General features: G+C 50.8%; 1 protein-coding gene across 1 annotated transcript; it reads left to right on the forward strand.

Moving 5' to 3' along the window:
- The first annotated feature begins 1,611 nt into the window (after positions 1–1,611).
- AP2S1 (adaptor related protein complex 2 subunit sigma 1) lies at positions 1,612–12,976 on the forward strand. Its single transcript, XM_038528488.1, has 5 exons — positions 1,612–1,770; positions 5,670–5,819; positions 11,882–11,995; positions 12,408–12,467; positions 12,613–12,976. Exons 1-5 carry the CDS (start codon positions 1,768–1,770, stop codon positions 12,712–12,714), a joined length of 429 nt encoding a protein of 142 aa, XP_038384416.1. The 5' UTR covers positions 1,612–1,767; the 3' UTR covers positions 12,715–12,976.
- Positions 12,977–16,435: the final 3,459 nt, after the last annotated feature.

The following is a 16,435-nucleotide window of genomic DNA, read 5'->3' on the forward strand; positions in this document are numbered from 1 at the left end:
GGGATCCTGCTTCTCCCTCTGCCTATGTCTCTGCCTATCTGTGTGTCTTTCATGAATAAATAAATAAAATCTTTAAAAAGATACTCAGAGAGGAATTTTAACGTTATAATGAAGCTGAGGTAACTATTGGGCATTTTTTGACTCATCTGCACAGGCATCTTATCCTCCAATATTTCTTTTCCTGTTCCAGCAATTCATTATAGTTAGTTTCTTTTCTTTCTTTCTTTCTTTTTTTTTTTTTTTAAATAACTGGGTGAATCTTTTCTTTCTGTTTGTTTCTTTTTAAGATTCTATTTATTCATTCATGAGAGACACACACAGAGAGAGGCAGAGACACAGGCAGAGGGAGAAGCAGGCTCCATGCAGGGAGCCCGATATGGGACTCGATCCCGGGACTCCAGGATCATGCCCTGGGCCAAAGGCAGGTGCCAAACCGCTGAGCCACCCAGGGATTCCTCTATAGTTAGTTTCTTAAGGATGAAAGTGAGAGGCAGAAGCTTCTAGGAGTTTCCTGAACTACAGGGGACCATGGGGTCTCCCCAGTGACATTACTAAAAAAAAATCAAACTAACCTATAGAATTGTTGGGGATAGGAGAAGGGGACCTTTGTACCCAGGGTCCTCTATGCAGGTCTGTGGAAGTGGTGTTTAAGGTAAAAGAAGAAAAAAGGCCAACCACAGAATGAATGAGGGAAGGCCATGTAGGGAATAGCAAGCGTAAAGGAAAGTCGCTTAGTTAGGAAAGAACTTGACCCATTTGAGTAACTGAAAGGAGACAACTGTACCCTATTACCCGATATATGTTAACAATGAGCCTTCATGATGTTAACTAGCATGTATTGAGCGCTTACGAGGTGTCAAACACAGTGATAAGTACTTTGGAAACTTACTGAGGCTTTATAAAGATTTTTATTTATTCAAGAGAGACACACAGAGAGGCAGAGACATAGGCAGAGGGTAAAACAAGCTCCCTCTGAGGAGCCTGATGCAGACTCGATTCCAGGACCCCGGGTTCATGACCTGAGTCAAAGGTAGACGCCCAACCACTGAGCCACCCAGGTGCCCCCTTACTGAGGCTTTAAAACAACCATACTGTGGTGACCTCTTGATCACTCCTGTTTACAGATGAAGAAACTGAATTTAGAGGTGAAGTCATTCTCCCAAAGTCCCCTGGTAGGAAATGCAGTGACAGGATTTGTACACAGTTCTGACTCTCAAAATAATTATCTTAAACCACTGTCCATCTCCCATAGGGAAACATTCGAGATATTTTAAACAAAGCACTAGGTGAGCGCGGAAAGAGTTACATTTCGAGCTCCCACAGCGGAGTTCCTTACTTAAAACTACTATTTCCAGCATGCACTTCTTCTTGCCTTGGGAGGATGGGGGTGGACGCAGGGCTACCAGAACTACATTCCCCAGAATGCAAGTCCCCATTGCTGGCAGACACGCAGGTCGTGAATTGTAGTCCTCGGCAGAGACATTCGCCCGCAACTCCCGGTATACATTCGGGGTCAGTACTACGTGGTGGGAAAAGGACAGTCGCGCGGCCTTTTGGGAAGCGGGATCGGCCCTTTTTCCCAGGTTTGCAGCCTGGCTGAGCGAAGGCATTCTTGAGACTACACTTCCCAGTGGGCTGTGCGCGAGAGGGCGGGCGAGTTCTTCTGCCGGAAGTCCGCTCTAGCCCCGGGTCCCCTAACTGCTGCGAGAGCCGGAGCTGCCCAGGAGCCGCGGGACCGGGGCCGCTGGGGTCCGGACGGGGGTCGCCATGGTAACGGCGGCGCGCCCACGTTGGGGCCGGGCGGAGGGTGGGTCCACGTGCAGGTACTCGAGGCTCGGTCGGGTACTGACAAGCCTCCCCTGCCGCGGTGCGTTGGTTTGGGCCGGGCGCGGGCTCTCGGGATTGGGGCCGACCCGAGGCCCGGGGCAAGGGGGCAGCTGCGCGGCGATTCTGGGCGCGGGAGTGCGCCGGAGGGCTCGACGCCAGGGGACATTAGAGGCCGGGTGCCGAGGGGAGAGGGCTGTGCGGGAGGGAGACATTGGAGATGACTGAGGAGGTGGAGGTTGAAATGGGGAGGGAACTCGCGAAGCGGGATCTCGGAGGTGGGGAGACGGGATTGGAGGTGGGGTGGGGGCGTCTTACGAGGAGGGCGCTCTGGGAGTGTGGCAGGATAGTTGGGGAATGGGAGACACTGGGATGGGAGAGAAGGAGTCTTTAGAAGCCGGAAGCTGACAATGAAGGCAGAGAGGGTGTTGAAACGGGAGGGGTACTCCTGATGAGAGCGAGAATCTCTAGGGGAGGAGACTGGGCTCTGGAGATGGGAAGTCGGCTACTGTGCAGAATGGGGCTTTCGAGTCCAGGGAAGTGTGCTGCAAAGCGGGAGGAGGCTTAGAAGGTGGGAGCGAATATTAGAAATGGATGGGGAGGAGTGGACCAGATCTTTCCAAGAAGGAGAGGTCTTGAGTGGGAGCAGGCAGGGAAGTGTTGAGAGATGGGGAAGGAGCTTTTGGAGCAAGGACTGGGCTTTGGATTTGCCTACCCTCCCTCAGGGTGGGTCTTTGGACCTTAAGCAAGGATCCTTTGGGCAGGGAGCCGGAAAAAGATGAATGGAGGTGGGTGTCAGAATGAGGAGGAAGCCTCCTCCACAAAGAGCGTCCTTGGAGGCAACATGTGTGGTTTGGAACTTGGGGAGGAGGCCCTGGCATCAGAGAAGTGATGTCCCAAGTAAAAGGCCTTCTGAAGCCTGAGAGAGGGAATTGAAACCCAGAAGAAATTCGAAGTCTAAAGGGAACAACTCCAGGGGAGGGGGCTTGGAGACAGGAAAGATGGGGGGGGGGCACCTGGAGAGAATGTCAGAGGGGTGAGGAGGCAGGAGGGAAAGGACCTCTCAGGAAAGATTCCCAGAGGTGGAGAGATTCTGACTGGGAGGAGAAACAGGAAGAGGTGTTATAAGGGAATTTGGGGATAAGAGGCTGGGCTCTCCCTCAGCCCTTTTAGCTCTCCTCCCACGTGCCCCATATATCTCTGGCTCTGCCCCTAGGTTGTGGCTGCCTAGTGAATTCCCTCCTCCCAACCTCCTGCCAAGCCCATGGCCTTTCCCTTCCTACTCAGGACCCCTAGCGCTAGGAAGTGGTTTTCCCTGGCTCAGCAGATGGAGTTCTTGGAAGGAGAGTGTAATATCCTGTTCCTTTACAGCTTGATTGGTTGGGGGAGGGAGGAATAGACTATCAGAGAATGAGACTTAGGAAAGAGAATGGACTCCCTGGAATGAGTAGGGGCTCCCACAGGGTAAGCTGGGGTCAGGGGGTCCACAGCAAAGCTTTTGGACTTCCAGCTGTGCTTTGTGGCTGTGAGACTTCTTTTCTCTGAGCTTTGGTTTCTTCATCTATAAAATGGTGTACACCTGCCCATCTCAAACAGACCTGGGCTGAAGGCAGGCTTCCTGCCTGGGTAAACTTGGGCCTTGGTTTTCTTAAAGTCAAATGATGGTGAATTATAATACCATTTAAGAACTAATACTTTTGTAACATTTAGTATGTGCTAGCCACAGTGCTACACCCCTTTTGTTTATTAACCCGTAGATTGTCTTATGTGGGAGGTGCTCTCTGTATAATAGACAGAAGGAGAAACTGAGGCCCAGAAAGGCTAGGTTACTTGCCCATGGACATACAGCTAAGAGGGCCAGCATTCATTCAGGCTCTGGAGTCTGTGCTTAGCCACTTGGATGAAGCTGTCTCCATCATCATAGCTCATTGTAGTGAGTGCTCCGTATGTAATAGGCACTGTGCTAAGCACTTCTGGCATTAACTTGTTCTGTTTTCATAGTAGCCCTAGGAGGATTGACCTGGCCTTTCAGAATCTTAAAAACAAATTTCCTAGCCCTCACTGATGATAATCATAGCTGACACAAAGCATGTGATCTGAGCCAGGCACTCTTCTAGATTCTTTTCTTTTTTTTTTTTTTTAATATTTTATTTATTTATTCATGAGAAACACAGAGAGAGTGGCAGAGACCTAGGCAGAGGGAGAAGCAGATTCCCCTCAGGGAGCCAGATGACGGAACTTGATCTCAGGACCCCAGAATCACACCCTGAGCCAAAGGCAGATGCTCAACCACTGAGCCACCCAGGTGTCCGTAGATACTTTTCATATATTGTTTACATCTCATCATACATTTTCCAGGTGGATAAGCTGAGGCACCAAGCAGTTACATCACTTGAGAAGTGGCAGATGCTTTGGAAAACAGCATTGGCCAAAAAAGTTAGGCATAGCATTACCATATAACCCAGCGATTCCCCTCCTAGGTATAGGGATAGCCAGGGGAAACATCAGTCCAAACAAATGTCCACGTAAAAGCTCGTGTGCGAATGTTCATAGCAGCCTTATTTGTAATCACCAAAAAGCGGAAATGACCCAAATGTCCATCAACTGATGGATGGATCAACAAAACAAGATATATCCATACAGTGGAACGGAACATAGTTCAGCATTAAAAAGAAAGGACTTGTGAACACACACTACAGTGTGGATGAACTTTGAAAACATTGCCGAGGGACGCCTGGGTGGCTCAGTGGTTGAGCGTCTGCCTTGCCTCAGGGCATATCCAGGGGTCCTGGGATCAAATCCCACATTGGGGCCCCTGCATAGAGCCTGCTTCTCCCCTCTGCCTGTCTCTGCCTCTGTGTATCTCTCATTAATAAATAAAATTAAAAACAAAAAAGAAAACATCGCCAAGGGGAAGAGGCCAAATACAAAAAGACCATGCATGTATTGTATGATTCTGTTTATATGAAACCTCCAGAAGAGGCGTAGCCATAGAGACAGGAGATTATCTGTTGCCGGGAGCAGGGCAGTGGCTGCTAACCTGTGGAGATTTCTTCTTGGGGTGATGAAAATATTGTAGAATTAGATAGTAGTGATTTTGGCAACATTATATACGAATATACTAAAAACCACTGAACTTTATGAAAAAAATAATAAAAAAATAAAAACCACCGAACTGTACACATCTTAAATGGGTGAATTTTTAAGGCTTGGTAAGTAAAAAGAAAAAAGGAACATTGGGGAGATCTCTGGGATTCAGACCAAAGAAGTCTGGAACTCAAAAATTTCTTAGAAATTTGTATTTATTTATTTAAGTCCTCTCTCCACCAAACATGGGGCTTGAACTCACAACCCTAAGATCAAGAGTCCCTGCGCCTCCCGTTGAGCCCTGTGCCTCCCATTGTGCCCGCCAGGAGCCCTGCAACGCAAACATTTATTGAATGCCTGTTGTGTGCCAGCTACTGAATTAAGTTTAAAACATTTAAGTGCAGAACACTCTGACGAGATGGGTCCTCTAAAGAAACTGATTCTGCGGGTGGGGAAACAGGCTGCAGGGGGGAGGGGGGGCAGGGGGATCCTTGCTCCAAGGTCAAGCAGAGAAGGGAGTGGATCCTTGGGCTGACGGGGGAGTTGGCCGGTGGAAGCAGTCATTCCTCTAGGGTGTTGGGACCTGGGGTGGGAGTGTGTGGCCAGGCCAGCCAGACCAGGCTGCAGCCTAAACAGCTGCAGGAGGTGTGGACCCTACCCAGTGGGGATGGGTGGGGCTGTTGGGCGGGCCATCCAGTGCTGGCCAGCTCTCCCTCCCCCCCCTCACCTCCTCCACCTCCTCCTCTCCCCCTACGCAGATCCGCTTCATCCTCATCCAGAACCGGGCGGGCAAGACGCGCCTGGCCAAGTGGTACATGCAGTTCGATGACGATGAGAAACAGAAGTTGATCGAAGAGGTGCATGCTGTGGTCACCGTCCGAGATGCCAAACACACCAACTTTGTGGAGGTGATACTCCCCTCACGCTTGCCACACTCACCTTGTTCCTCTGCCCATCCTGCCCAGCCGCCAACTGCAGTAACCCCCAGACCTGTTTCCTTCCTATGTTCATATCCTCAGCCTGCTTTTGGCCTGCTGTCTTCCTTCCTTTGAGGGGAGGGGGAGACCTTTTCGTTGTGATCATTTTCTTTTTTTTTTTTTTAATATGTTATTTATTTATTTATAAGAGATAGAGGCAGAGACATAGGCAGACAGAAAAGTAGGCTCCCTGTGGGGGGCCTGATGCAGGACTTGAACCCAGTACCGTGGGATCACGCCCTGAGCCAAAGGCAGAAGCTCAACCATCGAACCACCCAGGTGATATTTATTCAACAGCCACTATTTTGTGAAACATCCTTCAAACATACAAGATACTCCTTAAACATGTAATTCCACACGGACACAAATTTGTATACAGTCACTACCTCTTTAGAACCTTCAGTGTGTCAGCTATATATGTTTAGTATTGGGATTGTATTAAGAACAAGAATAGTATAATCCTTGAATTATACAAGAATAGAACAAGAACAAGAATAGTATAATCGTGTTCTTAGTGAATTTGCAACCTTGGAAATTTCTTTCTTTCAAAAAGCTTCCATTTTAGTAATAAAAACTAAAGGAACTGGACAGGTTAGAAAAAATTTAATGGATATTTAGCTATGAAAGAAGATATTTATTAGACATTAACTCTTATTATGATTTAACTTTTTTTAAATTTAAATTCAGTTAATTAACGTATACTGTATTACTGGTTTCAGAGGTAGAGGTCAGAGGTTCGTCAATCTTATGTAACACCCAGTGCTCATTACACCATGTGCTCTCTTTAATACCCATCACCCAGTTACCCATCCCCCCACTTCCCTCTAGCAACCCTCAGTTTGTTTTAAGAGTCTTTTATGGTTTATCTCCCTCTCTGATTTCATCTTTTTTTTTTTTTTTTTTTTTTTTTTATTTATTTATGATAGTCACAGAGAGAGAAAGAGAGGCAGAGACACAGGCAGAGAGAGAAGCAGGCTCCATGCACCGGGAGCCTGATGTGGGAATCGATCCCAGGTCTCCAGGATCGCGCCCTGGGCCAAAGGCAGGCGCCAAACCGCTGCGCCACCCAGGGATCCCTCTGATTTCATCTTGTTTTATTTTTTCCTCCCTTCCCCTATGATCCTCTGTTTTGTTTCTTAAATTCCACAAATGAGTGAGATCGTATAATAATTGTCTTTCTTTGATTGACTATTTCACTTAGCATAATACCCTCTGGTTTCATCCACATCATTGCAAATGGCAATATTTCATTTTTTTGATGGCTGAGTAGTATTCCATTGTGTGCGTGTGTGTGTGTGTGTGTGTGTGTGTGTGTGTGTGTATATATATATATATACACCACATCTTCTTTATCCATTCATCCATCAACATGGGCTCTTTCCATAGTTTGGCTATTGTGGACATTGCTGCTATACACGTTGGGGTGCAGGTGCCCCTTTGGATCACTACACTTGTATCCTTGGGGTAAATACCTATTTAAACTTTTTAAAAAGATTTTATGTATTTATTTATTCATGAGAGAGAGAGAGAGAGAGGCAGAAACACAGGCAGAGGGAGAAGCAGATTCCATGCAGGGAGCCCAATGCAGGACTCGATCCTGGGTCTCCAGGATCAGGCCCTGGGCTGAAGGTGGCGCTAAACCGCTGAGCCACCCAGGCTGCCCCATAAGTTTTTATTTTTAAGTCAGCTCCACACCCAACATGGGGCCTTAACTCACATCCCTGAGATCAAGGGTCACACGCTCTACCGCCTGAGCCAGCCAGGTGCCCCTCTTTGGTCTCCTTAAATTGAGAAGGCTCTGTCTTTAATTTCCATGGCATCAGCTGGGCTAGTTGTCCTATAAATTCAACACATATTTATCAGGGGTTTGCTGTATGGAGGCACTATTCTAGGAGCAGGAACAGGACAGACCCGAGTCCCTGCCCTGGGAGAGCTGATGTTCTGGTGGGAGGGAGACAGATAGTAAAGACAGAGCATAGCAGGAGGTGAGAGGTGCCAGGGGGAAGAAGCAGCCACTGTAGGAGATGAGAGTGCTGGGGTGTGTACGTTGGGGGTTGGAATGCAGGTGTAAATGATTTAGGAAGTCTGGAAAAGGTAGCTTTGGAACCAAGACCTAAAAGAGTTGAAAGAGTGGAAGGAGAGGATATCTGAAAGGGAGAACTCCACACCCAGGAAATGGCAAGTGCAAAGGCCCTGAGGCGAGGACATGCTGGGACATTCCTGGAATAGCAAGAAGGCCAGCATTCTGAGGGAATGTAAGCCAGCGAGGGGGGTGGAGGGCCGAGGAGAGGAGAGAGATAACAGGGACAAATGGCGCAGGGCCTCTTCCAAGGTGGCAGCCTGGAGAGGGTTTTGAGCAGAGGGGGGCAGGTGTGGGCCAACTTAGCAAAGAGCAGGTTGAGAGTGAAGACCAGGAGTGAGGTATCTGTTCACACCCCCACAGAGAATCCAGGAGGGAGTGATGAGTCAGTGTGCAGAGAGGGCAGGATGCCACAATGTGGAAGGTTCTGCACACAGAGGGCAAGGAAGCCTGCGGGACTTACCAGAGGAGGGATGAGTGACAGAGGGGAACACAGGAGAGAAGAGAAGCCATATCTAGAGGTGGGAGATGAGGAGGTAGAGGAGAACCAGGAGATATGGGGGGAGGCCGGCAGCCTTAAACAAAGGGTTTCCAGGAGGGGGGCCTTGCGGAGAGCAGGGCGATGGGGCCAGAGCAGGTGCAGGACAGAATGAGGGGGCACACGCCCACTCCCCTGGGCTGTCCTGCCACCAGCACAGCATCTTATCTCCCACTGTGCACTGTGGGGACTGAGACAGCCCTGTGAGCAACACAGACCTGTCCCCAGATGAGGACTACCCAGAGGGGTCAGGGCTGCAGGGCTGGGACGGAGCAGCCCAGTAGGACAAGGGCACCTGCCTCAGACCGGGGTCAGAGAGGACTTCCCAGAGGAGGGAGTGCTGTAGGGAACAAGAGAGAATTGGTCCCTCCCCCAACACACTGGGGAGGGTCTAGGGGAGGAGACACTAAATAATGTCTCTCCTATGAGATTGAGGTCAGGGCAAGTCCTGGAGGAGGAGGAGGAGGAGGAGGAGGAGTCCTTCCTGGAGGAGGACTTGTAAGAGTAAAACCAAAAGCTGAATAGCCAGTGAAGAAGGTCCAGGCCTCCCAAACTTTCTTCCTCTTGTTTGTTCATTAATGTTCATTCTTTTTTTTGTGTGTGTATGTGTTTTTTTTTTTAACCTCTGTTAGTTTCTTATTGCCGTGGCAACAAATCCTACAAATATAGTGGCTCAAAACAACATGATTTGTTGTTTTAAACAGTTCTTTTTTTTTTAATTAATTTATTTATTTATGTATTTATGATAGGCACACAGTGAGAGAGAGAGAGGCAGAGACACAGGCAGAGGGAGAAGCAGGCTCCATGCACTGGGAGCCCGATGTGGGATTCGATCCCGGGTCTCCAGGATCGCGCCCTGGGCCAAAGGCAGGCGCCAAACCGCTGCGCCACCCAGGGATCCCTTTTTTTTTTTTTAAACAGTTCTTGAGGTCAGGTGTCCAAAACGGGTCAGGAGGGCTGGGTTCCCTCTGCAGGCCCTGGGGAGAATCCATTTGCTTGCCTTTACCGGCTTCTGGAGGCAGCCTGCGTGCCCCAGAGAGTGGCCCCTTCACCAGCCTCAAAGCCAACCACATCTCACCTTAAAATCACTCCATCTGACTCGTACACTTCTGTCCTCCTCTTTCCCTGATAAGGACCCCTGTGATTACTCTGGGCCCATCTGGATCATCCAGGATCCCCCAGCTCAAGATCCTTAGTGTAATCACACCTCCACAGTCCCTTTTGCCGTGTAAGGTCACCCGTTCACAGGTTCCGGGGGTCAGGATGTGGACCTCTTCATGTGAAGGGCCATGCTGGGGACACAGCAGGCACAGCACCAGCTCAGGGTCAAATGAGACAGACCTGTCCCAGACAGTGATGCCCAGAGTGGTCAGGTGGGGGATGGGAGCCCAATGGGTAGGGGAGTACAGACAGGTGACTCACCCCAGCCTTCAGGAAGAGACTTATCTGAGAGTGTATAGGGGGAGAAGCCATGAGGGCCTGTGCCAGATCCCTGAGAAGCCTGCAAATTTATTTTTTTTAACTTTTTTTTTTTAAAAGATTTTATTTATTTATTCATGAGAGAGACACAGAGAGAGGCAGAGACACAGGCAGAGGGAGAAGCAGGCTCCATGTAGGGAGCCTGATGTGGAACTCGATCCCCGGACTCCAGGATTGCGCCCTGGGCCAAAGGCAGGCACCAAACCGCTGCGCCACCCAGGGTTCCCTATTTTTATTTTTTTTAAGATTTTATTTATTTATGCATAGAGACACACACGGAGGGGGGGGGCAGAGACACAGGCAGAGGGAGAAGCAGGCTCCATGCAGGGAGCTCAATGTGAGACTCGATCCCAGGTCTCCAGGATCACACCCCGGGCTGCAAGCGGCACTAAATCGCTAAGCCACCAGGGTTGCCCCTATACCAAGTTTAAAAAGAAAAAAAGTAGGGGCTCCTGGTTGGCTCTGTCAGCAGAATGTGCAACTCTTGACCTCTGGGTCCTGAGTTTGAGCTCCGTGTTAGGTGTGGAACTACCTAAAAAAAAAAAAAAAAAAAAAAAGGGATCCCTGGGTGGCGCAGTGGTTTGGCGCCTGCTTTTGGCCCAGGGCGCGATCCTGGAGACCCGGGATCGAATCCCACATCGGGCTCCCGGTGCATGGAGCCTGCTTCTCCCTCTGCCTGTGTCTCTGCCTCTCTCTCTCTCTCTCTGTGTGACTATCATAAATAAATAAAAATAAAAAAAAATAAAATCTTTGAAAAAAAAAAAAAAAAAAAGAAAGAAAAGAAAAGAAAAAAGTAGAGTTTAGAGTTTTACCCTGATGTGTGCTTATTAATCCGTGGATTATGTGCAGGAATTACTACAGTGATGTTAGAAAATGTACTCAAAGTATAGAAATTAACAAAAGAATTAGCTGGGGGGAGAAAAAGTCTAGGGGATGCCTGGGTGGCTCAGTGGTTGAGCATCTGCCTTTGGTTCGGGTCATGATCCCTGGGTCCCCGGATCGAGTCCCACATCGGGCTCCCTGCATGGAGCCTGCTTCTTCCGCTGTCTGTGTCTCTCGTGAATAAATAAAATCTTATTTAAAAAAAAGTTTAAAAATCAGGGGCTAATGTTGGCTTTTGCAGTTGCCAGCAGGTGGCGACAGAACACACCAGACCCAGGGCTGGGACTTTTCCAAATTTTGCCCAAGGATCTTGTGCTTAGCAAACCAGTTCGCTGGTCTCTAAACCTGTCTCTTTATTGTATTTCCCTCACATAAGATTACAGTCTGTATCCTTGGTCCACATGTATTTATTCCTGGGCTGTATGTATGTGTTAGCGTAGAAATATTTATATTTTACATTACAGTTCAGGGTAAGGCTGGGGTGGTCTTGGTTGGTTATAAGCAGTGACTGCACTGCCCCGCACAGAGCCCGCCCCCAAGTAGTGTTTGTGGAATGATGGCATGAGTTAGTTCCAGGCTAAGGAATTCGACTTTCTCCAGAGGCGACAGGCAGGGAGCCATGGAAAGGTGAGGTAGACGTCGTGGGACACCCCAGCCTCCCTCTCGGCTCTGGGCTTTTTCTCACAAGCTGTTCCCTCTGCCCAGAGCACTCCTGCTCATATTCCAGGTCTAGGTCCAGATGCCCCCTCCTCCCAGAAGCCCTCCTGGGTCTCCAGACTGGGTTAGCTGCCCACGATGGGGAGTACTGAGGAGGAATCTCTCTGCAGTGGACTGTGAGCCCCAGTGGCGGGGGCTGGGTCCCGTCTCAGTCACCGCTGTGTCCCCCGCACCGGGCCGGACAGAGCAGGGCTTCAGGGACCAGGCATGGGGTGAAGGACTGACTTCTGGCCCCGAGCTGTCCCGCACTGTTGGGTTCTGGGCCGCCCAGTTGCTGACAGCCTCTCTGCCCCACAGTTCCGGAACTTCAAGATCATTTACCGACGCTACGCCGGCCTCTACTTCTGCATCTGCGTGGATGTCAACGACAACAACCTGGCCTACCTGGAAGCCATCCACAACTTCGTGGAGGTGCGAGGGTGGGCTGCGGCCCCAGGGGCCCTGGAGCCCCTAGAACCAGCCCTGGTCTCCCCAGGCGGGGTGCACAAACCCTCTCCCCACATCCCCGGGTGGACAGCCAGCCTCCCTCTGCCCCTCTCTGCCCACGTGATTCCTCTTTCTCCCTCCGCATGTGTCCGGTCAGTCTTCCCTGCCATCCTTTTCTGTTGCTATGTGATCGTCCTTGTTGTTTCTGGCTCTAACTGTCTTTGTCCTGGTGTCTCTTCCTCCTCCCTCCTTCCCTCCCCTTCCACACTTCCTCTTGGTCTCTCTTTTACCATGTCTTTTTCGGGGGGAGGGGTGACCTTGGCTCCCATGTGCAGCCCTGTGTGGCCCTGTGTGCCTCCCTCTGCCCAGCTCTCACCATCTCTGCCTTCTCCCCCAGGTCTTAAATGAGTATTTCCACAATGTCTGTGAACTGGACCTGGTGTTCAATTTCTACAAGGTGGGCTCCTGGTGAAGATGAGGGTGTAAGGGGGGGTCAGAGCCCCCAGCTTCCATCGGAGGTTCAGACGAGCACCTGTTGAGGGAGGGGGAGAGAGGAAGAGCCCTCCCCTCACAGTGGGGTCTCCTGCCCTCCCTTCGCTCAGGTTTACACGGTCGTGGACGAGATGTTCCTGGCCGGCGAGATCCGAGAGACCAGCCAGACGAAGGTGCTGAAACAATTGCTGATGCTCCAGTCACTGGAGTGAGGGCAGCCGGCCCCTGCGCCCCGGCCCCTCACTCCCTGCTCGCCCCTCTCCAGGCCGGGGCTGCCCGGCGCCCTCCCTCACCTGCCCAGGAGGAAGGCCCACAGCTGGGCCTGGGCCACCAGGGAGGAGACTGCACCCCACTGCCTCTGGGCCCAGCCAGGGGCGGAGGCCATCTCGCGTGTTCTGAGTAACCGTGACGTTGTCGTGTGACGCTGTGAGTGCGTGTGTGTGGAGCCCCCAATAAACCCATGGTCTCGCCTGGCCTGTGTCTTGGAGCCCTTGCCGGTCTGCCCTGGGGACCCCGGACACTTGGGACACCCTCCCATCAGTGTGCAAGGCTGACAGCAAACACTCCTTGGCCTGAGAGCGGCAGTTGGCCCAGATGCGTTCATCTAGGCCACTGCCCACAGAGGGCTCCTGAGAGTGGAAGGGGAGATAGATAGATAGATAGATAGATAGATAGATAGATAGATAGATAGATAGATAGATTTATTTATTTATTTATTTATTTATTTATTTATTTATTTATTTATTTATTTAAAAGATTTATTTTTATTTATTTATGGTAGACACAGAGAGAGAGAGAGGCAGAGACACAGGCAGAGGGAGAAGCAGGCTCCATGCACCGGGAACCCGACGTGGGACTCGATCCCGGATTTCCAGGATCGCGCCCCGGGCCAAAGGCAGGCGCGAAACCACTGAGCCACCCAGGGATCCCGGGGAGATAGATTTAGACCCCAGGCACCTGCTACTAAAATAATAATCCTCCTGGCCAACACCTAATAGTGTCAGGCGTCTCCCATGTGCTGTTCAAAGTGTCCCAAGTATTATCTTCCCTCATCGTAAGATCCTGAGGAAACAACCAGTGTCTGCCCATTTTCCAGGTGAGATCACTCATCCCAGGACCATGAAAAGGCTTGGCCAAGGTCATGTCACTAGTGTGGCTAAGCCAGGTTTGTCCTAAGCCCAGGCAGTTGGCTCCAGAATCCTCATTTTTAACCCCCAGACTGGGTGGCTGTCAGGACCACAGGCTCTGGGCCTCATGGTTCGTGGTTCTCAGCAACAGCCCTGCTGGCCTTGGGGTCGGACCATTTTCCACTGAGTGACACTGTCCCAGCGGCCCCTGGACTGTTGGCCTCCACCTACCACGTACCAGCAACAGCCCTCTGGCCACCGTAACAACGTGGCCACGGCCATGGCGTGTTTCTAGGCCCCCCCGGAGTGGCAGTGCCTTCCTGCCCCCTGCCCTGCACCGAGAGCTGAGGATGGCTGCTGGCCGCACCCACAATCAGCACTTGTCAGCACTTGTGCCAAGCTGAGAACGTCGCCAGGCATCAGGGTCTGCTCTTATCAACATCACACAGCCCCGTGCCAGCGTCCCAATGACAAGAGGTGGCCCTGGCCCAGCTCAGCCATATGCATGCTGTGTAACCTTTGGGCAAGTCCCTTAACCTTTTGCCTCAGTTCTTCATCTTGAAAATGGGTTGACAATAGTTGTTATTGTTGTTGTTTTTTAACTACACTCTGCACCCAATGTGGATCCCAACACGAGGCTTGAACTCACAACCTTGAGATCAAGATCTGAGCTGAGATCCAAGAGTCGGCCATTTAACCAACTGAGCCACCCTGGCGTCCCCAATCATAGTCTTGATCCCACAGGGTGTGCTTGAGAATTAAGTTAATCCTAGGAAAGTTTAGGAGGTACCTGAGTGACCAGTGGTGGAGGGGTGAGGGTGGAGGAGGCAGATTTGAGTGAGGCTCGGGTGGATTTGCAGCCAGGGCGAGGGGGTGGGAGGCAAAGCCCTCCCTGAGATGGGGAACAGGCAGGTCGGTGGTGGCTTTGAGGGGGAGGGTGCTGAGGTTATCAGGACACGTGAGTGTGTGTCCTGGAGCCCCAGCAGCACGTGACCACAAACTGGGTGTCATAAAACGAGAAATCGAGCCCCTCACACTTCTGGGGGCCAGAAGTCTGAAATCAAGGTGCCAGCAGGGCCACAGTCCCTCCACACGCCCTAGGGGAGGATCATCCTTTATCTCTTTCAGTTTCTCAAGGCTGCTGACATGCCCTGAATGGGGCCACGTCCCCCCAAGTCTCTGCATTCATTGTCACGTGCGCTTTCCTCTGTGCCTGCACCCTCTCCTTGCCTTCTTACCACATGTCATTGGATTTAGGGTCCACCAGGATAATCCACATGATCTCATCCCAAGATCCTTTAACTGTATCTGCAAAGGTCCTTTTTCCCAAAGGGTCACGATCACGGGCTCCAGGACGTGGACATATTTTGGGAGGGGGCCGCCCTCCATCACTAGAGAGTCTGAAGATACTGCGGGGTCATCCAGGAAAGGTGATCAGGACCCTTTTGCACACACAGACCTGAGGTTCAGAGAGGGAGGGATGCAAGGAACATTTGCTTGTTGTGTATTCGACAAATGTTTCTTGGGCACCTACTATGTGCCAGACACTGGTTGGCACTGTCGCCCCAACCCTCGGGGAGGGTACCACAGTGAGCAGGACAGGTCTCCTGAGGGTGATGGGGCGATGGATAAGTAAGCAAATCGATAGCTGGTATGTCACAAAGTAAGGACTGCTGTGGAGGCAAATAAGACAGCGAGGGGGCAGAGAAGCAGGTGGCACTCCTGTTCTAGATGATGGTCAGGAAAGCCTCTCTGGGGGCAGCCCGGGTGGCTCAGCGGTTTAGCACCACCTTCAGCCCAGGGCCTGATCCTGGAGACTGAGGATCGAGTCCCACGTCGGGCTCCCTGCATGGAGCCTGCTTCTCCCTCTGCCTGTGTCTCTGCCTCTCTCTCTCTCTCTCTGTGTGTGTGTGTGTGTCTCTCATGAATAAATAAAATCTTAAAAAAAAAAAAAAAAGGAAAGCCTCTCTGGAGCAGGTGACACTGAGCTGAGGGTGAAAGGGGTGAAGGAATGAATGAACTGTGGGAGATTTTAGGGGAAGAAGTCTGTTCCAAGTAGAAGGAATAGCAGGTGCAAAGGCCCTGAGGCAGAACATGCAAGGAGGCCAGCTTGGCGGGAACAGAGTGAGCAAATGGAGAGTAGAGGTGATGTGTTCAGAAAATAGAGGGTTTGTGGTGAGGGGGTGGGAGGAGGCAGACGGCAGCAAGCCAACAGCCATGGTAGGGACACTGGGTTTGTTCTGTGTGAACCACAGGAAGGAGTTTTTGTTTGGAGGGTTTGGGGAGAGGGCAGTAACAGCTTTGCTGAGATACAATTCACATACCATACAATTCACCCCCTTAAAACGTACAATTCAGCAGTTTCCGATATATTCACAGGCTTGTGTTACCATCACCACTATCGATTGTAGAATATCCTTTTTTATTCTTTTTAAAGATTTTATTTATTTATTCTTGAGAGACACAGAGAGAGAGAGAGAGAGGCAGAGACAGGCAGAGGGAGAAGCAAGCTCCATGCAGGGAGCCCAACACGGGACTCGATCCCAGGTCTCCAGGATCAGGCCCCGGGCGGAAGGCGGCGCCAAACCGCTGTGCCACCCGGGCTGCCCTCTGGGCATGTTTTGAAGGCAGAATCAGGACTGCTGACAATGTGACGTAATCTGGGGGAGAAACCAAGGATCTCTCCCCATTACAGCCTGAGCATCTGGACCACCCGAATCTCCTTTTCCAGGGGCGCAGAGACAGTGGGAAGGACATGTCAAGTCTGCGATCTTGGGTCTCCACTGAGGGGCAGTGGTTATGTGGG

Source organism: Canis lupus, chromosome 1, assembly GCF_011100685.1.
Source record: "Canis lupus familiaris isolate Mischka breed German Shepherd chromosome 1, alternate assembly UU_Cfam_GSD_1.0, whole genome shotgun sequence".
Lineage (NCBI taxonomy): Eukaryota > Metazoa > Chordata > Mammalia > Carnivora > Canidae > Canis > Canis lupus.